This window comes from Perca flavescens, chromosome 5, assembly GCF_004354835.1.
Source record: "Perca flavescens isolate YP-PL-M2 chromosome 5, PFLA_1.0, whole genome shotgun sequence".
Taxonomy (NCBI): Eukaryota; Metazoa; Chordata; class Actinopteri; order Perciformes; family Percidae; genus Perca; species Perca flavescens.
The window spans coordinates 17,539,249-17,550,196 of record NC_041335.1 but is presented as its reverse complement, the minus strand read 5'-3'; the positions used below and the strand labels follow the sequence as shown (position 1 = coordinate 17,550,196).

General features: G+C 40.7%; 1 protein-coding gene across 1 annotated transcript; it reads right to left on the bottom strand.

Annotated features, from left to right (window-relative positions):
• Positions 1 to 1,254: 1,254 nt before the first annotated feature.
• sart3 (spliceosome associated factor 3, U4/U6 recycling protein) lies at positions 1,255 to 10,696 on the bottom strand. Its single transcript, XM_028577640.1, has 19 exons — positions 10,380 to 10,696; positions 8,986 to 9,112; positions 8,780 to 8,884; positions 8,505 to 8,689; positions 8,149 to 8,254; positions 7,473 to 7,597; positions 7,203 to 7,358; positions 6,412 to 6,550; positions 6,146 to 6,253; positions 5,956 to 6,033; positions 5,753 to 5,811; positions 5,201 to 5,310; positions 4,972 to 5,084; positions 4,805 to 4,881; positions 4,547 to 4,718; positions 3,986 to 4,440; positions 3,438 to 3,590; positions 1,912 to 2,096; positions 1,255 to 1,813 (listed from the first exon to the last, which is right to left on the bottom strand). Exons 1-19 carry the CDS (start codon positions 10,575 to 10,577, stop codon positions 1,621 to 1,623), a joined length of 2,844 nt encoding a protein of 947 aa, XP_028433441.1. The 5' UTR covers positions 10,578 to 10,696; the 3' UTR covers positions 1,255 to 1,620.
• Between the last annotated feature and the right edge of the window lie 252 nt (positions 10,697 to 10,948).

Sequence of the window (10,948 nt, the reverse complement as noted above, 5' to 3'; positions counted from 1 at the left end):
CATTACACCAACGGACTTCTGCAGGGCTGCAAGTAACGGTTACTTCTATTATGGATAAATCTGGTGATTATTTTCTTAATTGCTCGGTCAACAAAACTTGAGAAAACTGAAAAAGGCTCATCGCAAATTCCAGGAGTCTAAGGTGATGTCATCAAATGTATTTTGTCCTGTCAATAGCCTAAAACCCAAATACATTCTATTTAACAACTGACAGAAAATAATTCTCACATCTGAAACCAGAAATATAAATTTGACTTAAATAATTATCAAAATAGTTGCCAATTAATTGTCGATTAACAAATCATTGCGAGCTAGACTGTTGGGCATGCAGCCACCAAAGCAGCCAAAGATTTCTTCAGCATCATTAACACCCTGCTTACATGTGCACTCCTTGAGTTACACCAGGTGAAGGGAAAATATGGTTCTCCCTTTCAGCCCATAGCACATAAATCAGACTGATATCTAAAACAATATAAGTGATTTGATTATGGATGGTTTCACCATGAACAGATCGGTCACATTAACAGTGATGTTTGAAAACAGAGAAATCATGAGAAAGTATACTTGGAGCAGTTCAGTAAATACTAGAAGTGATATCAAGCGTAAGCAGTGGGACATGATATTGGGGCAGTTTTCATACTGTAGGAACATGCCCTCATGCCAAGATAAAGCCAATTAACTAATACTAACTTAGTGGACAATCTATAGCATCATGATATTTTATGATTAGTAGCAGATGGTTTTATGTCAAAATAATGAATTAATTTACTATACAGTCAGAAAAAAGACATCGCTAGCCTTGTTAACTTTGTCCTCAGAGGTTGAAATTATTTACACAACAAAAATCCTAGCTATCCTAAAAATATCTGGAGAATGTCTTTTAATCACTGTAGCACATCCAACTTCTACACACACACACACACACACACACACACACACACACACACACACACACACACACACACACACACACACACACACAACACACACACACACACACACACACACACACACACACACACACACACACACACACACACACACACACACACACACACACACACACACACACACACACACACACACACACACACACACACACACACACACACACACACACACACACACACACACACACACACACACACACACACACACACACACACACACACACACACACACACACACACACACACACTTTAAAACAACATTCACAAGTTTGGCTGTTTTGAAAATAAAAAATACACTCCCATATGATTCTCAGATTCCTTTCACATTATACAACAAAAGAAGAAACTTCGCAACATGAGGTGTACAATTTTAGATACAGTATATTTACACACAAATATGATACACTTTTCTTTATAAAATAGCCGGCCAACCACCTTCAACAAACAAAACAAAAACTGTCACACTGGTGAAAAGTCTTGAGCAAAAAGGCTTTCCCATGGAGAGCAGGAGCTCAGCGATTAAGGCAAATCTCGCACAACGGATGATGAGAATAGGACTGAGATTAAAGGGAAGGCGGGTAACTAATTACAGAAAAATCACTAATACTGATTTCTAAGGACACAAGACGGCTTTCAGTGTGAAGACGGCCGTAATTCTCTCTCCATCTTCTCACTTGCTGAGAAGCATCCTGGCAAAGTCTGAATTTGACAAAGGTTTCGTCTCTCCGGCTGCATTCACTACTGCGCTAGCAGTTGCTGGCACCTGCTCAGCCGCGGTCCCGTTCTCGACTTTGCTTCCAGGCCCACTTTGTCGGTGCAGGGAACGAGGGAGTAATGAGAGCTGGGTGCGTCCTCTGCCTCTCCTGGGAAAAGAAAAAAACATTACAGTTACACATCAGAGAACGGCAGACTTTCCGAACATTTCAGTTGGCATGAAAGAGAAATGCGTCCGTAAACTTACGATCCAAAGACCTGACGAGGCATCATGTCTGTGGGCCTGTTGGATCCAGGTTTATCCATCATATTTCTGCGAGGAGGGTTACTTATAGCAACACAGATTTTGTTGTCCCCTACATTCATGCCGTCCATTTTCAGAACTGCCTGAGATGCCTGGGCTTCATCTGCAAACTCAACATATGCCAGACCCTGCAGAACCACAGCAAGAGAGGGTTAAAACATCAACAGCTGACTCTATACCTGGACTTTGCTCAGCATCTGCATGGTCACAGGTGGTAATCATTAGCTTAATCAGCATGACTATTTTTAGCTAAACATCTGGACACTGTCCTCTTCATTAGACTGGGTAAACCCAGCCCGATCTGCCGGCGATTTGATTTCGCCCTGCAGCTCAGGCTGGAAACCTGTACATTTATCTATCCTGCTTCCGTTACAATTTTGCAGGGACCAATCACAAACTGGCTTATCCACCTGGCGCGCTACTGGCGGGTTTAACACGATGACAATAGAGAAGCGACCAAACAGCTTCTTGTTTACATTCAACATAGCGGCGACCGAAGCGCAGCACTCCATGGCAGCAACCCGTTGATGCCGCCGTTGCTGCTACGTCACCCGGATCGTTGGTCTGATTGGTTGAAGGTAGAGATGCACCGATTACAACTTTCTAGGCCGATTCCGATTTCTGATTTCCTTTGAGTTAGGCCAGCCGATACAGATTTCAGCCAATTCAGATTCAATTTTTTCTAACCACTTTACAGCACACACAAAAAGGTATTTTCTATCTTTTCTTTAATAGAACATTTTGCACAGAACATGGAACATTTTCTGAACAGATAATGGATTACTATAAAATAGAACTATATAAATTACTCCTGGTGTTGGAAATTCACACATCTAAAGTGCAATGTTAGAACCACTTCCTTCTTTTCACACCCAATATCCAACAAAAAAAAAAAAAGATTGATTTGGGTTTTTGGTGTCGTCTCTCTACACCCTACTTTTTCCTTGCAGGTGTTGCATTTTGAAAACTTGTTATCTTCTGCACACACGCTCAAGAATTTCCAAACAGCTGACATGTTGCAGGTTAATTCACGAGGTTCCCTACATGTGCGAGAATAGCGTGGACACGCGCTTCACACCATGAGCAGGTATGCGCGACACACGGCGGAAAAAGTTGAGAGAAAGAGGGAAAAAAAAGAAGAATTAAAGTCGCATCCTTAAGAACTGTAACTTGTATAACTTATGTTGTCAGTTAATTGTAGCATTGACCGGCGTGAAATCGGCATATGTCAGACTGACCTGCCGGTCATGGCCGAGCACATGAAAACCGGCCAATTCCGGTCACCGGCCGGTCTATCGGTGCATCTCTAGTTGAAGGACTATCCAATTGCGTACAGAGTCATCTGAACTATGCCCGTTGATCACACCTCTTGTGAAGTAGAAAATACAGAGCAGACTCCCCAGACTAAGGTTCACTCTTAAAAGATTGAGCTTGGTCTGGTGATAGCCAGGCTACCTAGGCTAGCTTACCTTGGGTTTTCCTGAGCGATATGTGACCAGACGAATATCTTTGATGGTGCCATGACTTTTGCAGATTTCCTCCAGTTGCTCTTTAGTGCATGTGAACGGCAGCCCAGAGATGAAGATTTTTTGTTTCTCTATGGATGTGTTGTATTTAAACACCTACGGGGAAATTAATGTGAAGCGGTCACTACTGCACTGCCCTGATTCTGCAGGGTTCACCAAGTTAAATGTATGACATTTTAAGACTATATTAATACCACAGAATTTAATTCAACTGATTTACATTCATACCAGCCAAAGTATGATGGTAAACCAGTACAAACATTATGACCTAAAATTATTGAATATTACTTACACGTTTTCACCTCCCAGATCTATATTACAATAATTCCTAAGGATATAATGAAATGCGACCTAGATAAGCAGTATAAACCAATTCATTTAAGTTCAGAATTTGTAAATTAAATTTAAGACCTTTTTTCAAAAGATTTTTAAGACTTGCTTATACTCTGGTTAGAATAAAAACAAACATGTCTACTTGTGTTCATATTTACCTTAAAGTCAGGATTTTTGTTTTTGTCGACGCAAGGTGACACAAACATGGGCCTGCCCTCCACCTCCCGTCGGTCCAGCTTTAGAGCTTCAGGGACAGACACTGGGGATTCAAACTGTACATAGCCGTAGCCTTTGAAGGTCCCTTTGTTGCCGAAGACGGGGCGAACCTGTTTGATGGGACCACAGGTCTCAAACTGGGTCCTGAGCTTTGCCTCTGGCTCCTTCAGGGTGTATGCCAGGTTGCTGATGAATACGCTGCTGTTATCGTTGCGAAGCTCTTGCTTGTCATCGCTCTGCTGTTCGCCGGCTGCAGCTCCCTGCTGGGCTCTTTTATTGCCGGGTGGAGGCGGCTTATAGCCAGGGCGAGCGTTCCTCCCAAAGAGTCCTGTCTCGGTCTCCATGTAGTCTTCGGTGGTTTGGTCCCCATTTCCTCTGTGCTTTTTAGGCACTTGTTCTATCAGAGAGGGAGAACAATTAGGAAACATAATTTCTGAAAAGAAAAGTGTAGTTTTTGCTTACAAATTAAAAAAAGGTTTATCATACAAATGATCTTTGTTTACCAGAGTTATCATTCCACTCATCTTGATAATCATCCTGCTCTGCTTTCCTCTTCTCCCCAACTCGAGATCCCTTCTGGACCTTCCTCTGAGCCTTCTTGTCTACCTTGGTCCTCCGCCGCTGATCGCCTTTCTCTTCCTCTTGGCGAGCCAGGTTGGCTTCTTTCTCAGCCACCTAGCAGATGTGCAGAACATGGTAACATTAGCCAAAAGCAGCTAAATGATACACCTGTCCAGTACAATGCTGATATGTGCTCCTACCTTTGCTCGTTGCTCATTAATCCTGTTCAGCCGGGTCTCCGTCTTCTGCACTGCCACGTCCCAGTCCTCCAGAGAACCTGTCGCCAAGGATGCAAAATACAGAGACATACTGTAATTCATGAAAAACTTCTTTATTTTTAGATTATGTTTTTTGAAGCGGGACTCACCTTCCACCCTCTCGAATGTGAGCAGGACTTCACTCACATGCTCAGGGTAGTCGGAGGTGCACTGAACTGCTCTGTGGAGAGCTTTCCGACAGTGAACAGGGTCTCCGTAAGACCTGCAGATAAAGCAAACAAAAATCAAACACTGTATACAAGTTTTGGCTACAAAGGTATCAGCACTTCACACTAATTAACCTCTTTTTTTTCCCTATTCAGATATTGACTGACAGACCTTTCGAGGTTATAGTACTCCAGCCACATGTTGGCATATTTAGCGTTCCCTTTCGTCATGATACTGTCCCACAGTTCTCTGGCTTTTTGGATGTTCTTGCAGTGTAGGGCCTGGTGGGGTGAAAAGAAATAAAGTTATGAGATGTTTATTTGTGCAGACTGTTTCCATATAACTATTACATATTCCATGTGACGGTGAGGTTGAAGAACTTTGAAAAAGACACACATAAAAAGCTATTTCATAGTATAATTTAACTGAAACGGTCACATTTTAAGAAAAGTAAAGTGATGCTATAGTTTAGTAACTGGTCCTGTAGTGCTTTGCCATGTGTCTCAATGGGCCTTAAGTAGTACTCTCATTACGCAAGTACCTCATAGTGTAGTTACACACACTTGAACTATTATTAGGTTTAAAATGAACAAGCCACTTGTCTTTTCTACAAGGCAACATGACAATACATAAAATAAGTCAAGATTAAACACAGGGTTAATCACAATTCAACAAAACAGAAATTCAACTTTTGAAAATGGTTGTCATAGTAACATTGCATACCTCTATCCTTGCCCAGATCTGCATTATGATACAAGAAGGATCTCCACTTTCACCAAATCCTACAGTGACACAAGACAATGAATTATATCAATCCATTTGTTGTCACATTAAATCATATAAAGTACAAGTCCAGTGTCATGTAATAAATTAAATAACCGAATTAAGAATACCACAAAAATAAGGCTGGACTCAAATCCACCTACTTTCTTCCACATCTTGTTTCATGTAGTCCAAAGACCGAGAGAAAGCTCCTCGTAGCTCCTCCAACTCTTTACTTGATTCTGCAAAAAAAGAAGACAAAAAAAGAAACACGGTTAGCAAGGGAACAACGAAAGACAAACACAAAGACAAATTCTGTTTCACACACACACACACACACACAACTGCTCTCACCTTTGCTGAAATCCACACGTCTCCTCAGGTAGTCAAGGTGTGCCTGCCAAATTTCCACATAATCTGTCGCCTGAATGAAACCTGCATTCAGCGCCTTCTCAAAAACATCTGTGAGGAAAAGAAAGAAACTACATTATATGACCAACCAAATTTACAATCTACCAGAATAAGGGTCTGGGATATTTCCCTAGAAGAAACACACAACTGCATGAAAACAGCAGCAGAGTTGTCATCTGAAAAGCTCCTCTTTGCACTTTAGTGGTTACCTGAGACAGTGTGATGGTCAGCTCCATGCCTCTCCAGAGCTAGCAGGTAGCTCTTCCACAGACCCATGGTCCAGGGACAGTTCCTGACCGCACGTTCATGAGAGGAGAGAACCAAATCTTTGATCTTCAGCTGACGATCCTGTAGAGTCCGGAGAGAACAAATAACTAAATGGTTAGAATGATCTTAAACAAGCTGAACAATTTATTACTGAAGATTTTTAGAGTTTCCTGACATCCCACTTGCACTCCCACATTTTCCATCATTACTTTAAAGTATATTAATAAACACGCTACTAAACCAGCCAAACCTTTATAATTTAAATCAGAATCCCATTTAATCAAATAGGGATCTGAACACTTAAACCAAGACTTTGAAAAAATTCTCCATACAAGACATGGCTTCTTTAACAATACTGTGGCCACAAGTAAATCCTATAGAATAAAGATGAGAAATATTGTATTCTTTTCAGATTAGTAAAAGTATTATCAACCTAATGTATCACTGTCCAAGTTTAGTGTTTACAATGTCAGAAACTACATTAAAAAATAGGACATGTTGAAAAAACCCACTGACTATAATGTATCAAGATAAGCTAAGTGCAACAATTTTGACCATAGCTGTTTAGTCCTGTCTGCCCTTGTTGACGATGGGCTTGGCAAGATAAGGCACTGAATAAGAGCAGTCAGACTAAAAGGGAAATGCCTTGTGAAAACTCTACACAGTAAACATTACAGTCTGACCGGGAACCCTTAAAAGCATGGCAGCACACCAAACACTGACCAATACTCACAAGATAGGTGGTGTATTTTGCCCACATGTCTGGTACCAGGCAGTTCTCTGCCAGGGTCCGCTCAAAGATGATCTGGATCCGTGCTGGGTCGCCCTCCTTTAGTTCAAAGTCGATGTAGGACTGATACTCTGCCAGTTTAGGAGGCTCTGCTACTATCTGCAGCAAGACAACAGCATGCAGATATTATGCAATGCAAAAACTATTCTTATTATTTAAACATAAAAAGAAGGACAACTGTAACAATCAAAATTATCAATGAAAGTCACTTACCAGTGATTCTTCTAAAGATTTGCACTTGGCCAACTGCTGCAAAGCCTTTTTGTACTGATGTATGACCGTCTCAGCCACCCCATGTTCAGACCACTCCTCATACTCTGCATAGGTGGCTTCCATGTCTACAGAGCAACAGAGCGCAATTCTCAAAGTTTGAAAGGCATTTTTCAAAATGATCAGTAAGAGTACATACACCATGTAAAAGAGTAACATTGAGAAGTACAACTTTGAAGTAAGTGTATTGCAGAAATGTGTACATTTGCAAATGTTTTAACGTATACTGCCTGATCTCGGTCTCGTACTTTAGGGAATATTTCAACAGGTGAGATGTTCAGATAAGAAAAGGATTAAAACATTACAGAAATGCCACTGGGCTCCATTCAGCTGAGACAGAAACAGAATATAATATTACTAAACCATCAGGCTCTCACTCGCCCACTCCTGCAACAAACTGAAAGGGCCTGGAGAGGAGTGTTCTCTTTCCAAATACAGTATGTATGGCATTTCAAAAGCTACATTACAACTGTGCCACACTCAACTTATCCCACAAGGCAGCGTATCTTTATAAATAGGGAAATCCACAGTTTTTCAGGTTTTTTGACATACGGCCTCACAACACGAATCCTGCCCATTTTACAGCAGCCCGTCTGGACAGAAGAGGCGTCATGCTTACCCATTAAGGGGATGGCCAGCTGGCGGCGAAACAGTGTATGGATACGATCAAGCTGAGTTTTCAACAGATCCTGCTCCTCGCGGCTGGGAATCCTGCCAGGGGGAGGCTAAGAGGAAACACAGCAGAGAAAATGGTGTCAAACTTTAGCAAAGGCCCATTTAGTCTAACATAAAAAATAAATTCAGCATTTAAAGTACTTGCATTTATTCTGAGTTAAGTAAGCGGATTATTATTCAAAAACATACTTTGAGACATTATTAACCTGACAGAGACAGACTGATATCGCCTGCAACTATACTATAAAATCAGAGCATATGTCTGACCGCTGATAAGATCCTTGTGATGGAAACACAAACCTGTACTGTGGACAGAATGACATTCTCAAACTCTCTGTACGCCTCCCACACCATCTGTCCCTTGGTCATGTGAAGCCCCACCGCTGTCACCGCTCTCTCGAAGATGGATCTCACCTTGTCTATCCCACCTGGTGATCCCATGCCACCAATTGAATACTGAGCATATTCAAGCCAGATATCTGGACCTGGGTATAAAGTCGCATGATTATATTTTAAGATCATGAAATAACTGAATGTCAAATCAATGGCAGTTAACAATGGTCTGATGCACTCACAAATATAATCTTTTGTAGCTTTCTCAAAAAGTTCATATACTTTCTCCCGGTTTGGCTCCTCCTCAGTCAGACGGATCTCATCCTTGAGCCAATCTAGCCAGATCTCTGCAGGGTTCGATGAAATGTGGTTTCAGTTGCAAATAATGATCTGGGCTACTATCAACTGATACTTGGGAGCCCAAAAGTGTATCAGACATGAAACCAACCTTCAGTGAGTGGGAAAAGCTCACTCATCTTCTGCCTTGCCTTTCGCAGACGGGAAAGTTCGCCCTCCTGCTTGAGTAGTTTGATGAGATCCACGTGGCAGTTGTAGTCGAAGGCATTGATTGACAGCTGAAAAATCACAGAGATTTAAGGGCGGTAAAGACAAACAATACAATCAAACATATCTAAATTACCTCATGCTTCTTTTGTATTTATTTAGCAGTGCTTTAGTACCACTGCCAAAGAAAATATGTCATATTTTATTTATGTCACAGATTCAATGATGAAATTATCTAATAGGTTTAATGACACACTAAAAAGTGGATTCAATATACAGTACTTTGTACTTAACTAAAGTAGTTTTGGTATACCTAGCTACCACTAATATAATGCAATATACATACATTCTAACTTCATTTCATAAAAGGTGTTGATTCAACTCTATGATAATCTTTGAGGCTGTAGTTTTATTTATCCCGAGAGGGGATTTGAGTATTTTGTCTATTTATTTCAGTGAGGTACAATTCTCACTGCAATATAAGGCAATACAACTCAACAGCACCACAAACTGCAGCCTTCAATAACTACAACGTTGACTCAACACCTCTTTAAAACAATTGTAACATCATAACCTTCATGAAGGTATTTGTTGCAGGCAGGGTGCCAAATAAATATTGTCCTACAGCCAAATGGCTAGTGAATGTTCAAATTTTACCAGCCATTCGATAGATTACAATTGTTATTTTTGGCTGTTGAGCAGCATTTGTCTTGTCGATGGTACTAATATTGTACCCTGGTTGCAAGGCTGCTGAATTACTAATTACATTTAGCTAACGTATACCTAAGAAACTGAGTGTAGCATACTGCAGTAATGCTATAAACTTGGTTTCTCTTTGCTTTTACAACGTTAGTGGAAGCACAGTGTTATGGGACGTTATCAATACAACATATTAAAACACTTTACGGGTGATACCCAATAAAGTTAGAACAATATGTACTTTACATTTGCACATGTACTTTCTAACTAAATTAAACTGGAAGACAATTTAATGTCGCACTGGATTGGTATTAAAAAGGCGCGTGTGACACGAGACAACCATTAGCATAGCAGATTAGCTAGCAGGACAGCTAATTACGACAGCTAGCTAGCTACGTGAATTACGTCGTATCAAAACGCGTTACGAGCCTATTTAATTGTTTTGGATAACAGTAGCTAACATACGTATAATATTTAATTCATATTACATCACAGCAGTGCAGAGCACTTCATAGTTTAAAGCTGCTGGTTCATTGTAGCTGACTGTGTTTACCTTCCATTCATTCTCATTAGCTCGTTGGCTAACGCTAGCTAGTGAACTCAGCTTGGCTCTGGTGTTAGCTAGCTGATTAACGTTACCTGCTCCTCCAACCGTTGGATCTCAGCTTCATTTTCTTTCTCGTCTTCCGAAGAATCGTCCTCTTCTTCGTCAGCATGTTCTTCTCCCATGCCCTCCTCCGGCTCGTCGCCCGATTCCATATCCCTCTCCTCCATCCCTGCATCTTCCTCCTCCATATCTTGCAACTGCGTTTGTTCTGCGTTGCTTGACGCTGCCATGTTGGAAAAGCTGCCTGCCTGGTAACTACGTGCTGTGCCGAGGCTTCGGAGTTTTCCGTGAAGCGCGTATCGATTCTTTTGATTGTTTTATTGACAAAATGCAATATCTGTATACAGGTTAACAACATATAATAGCACACATATATAAAATAGTATATGCAAAAAATATATGAAGGACATAAAGTTACATAAAAAATAAAGGAGTAGCCTACACACAAATAAAAGTATAAAGGCTACAGTCAGATTATTATATTATATTATATTATATTATATTATATTATTTTGTGTTTGTAAACAGAAATATAGTCCAAAATCTTACTTTTTTGTTGTTTAACTAACTGAGTGACTTAAGTAAATAATTCGGTTTTCTC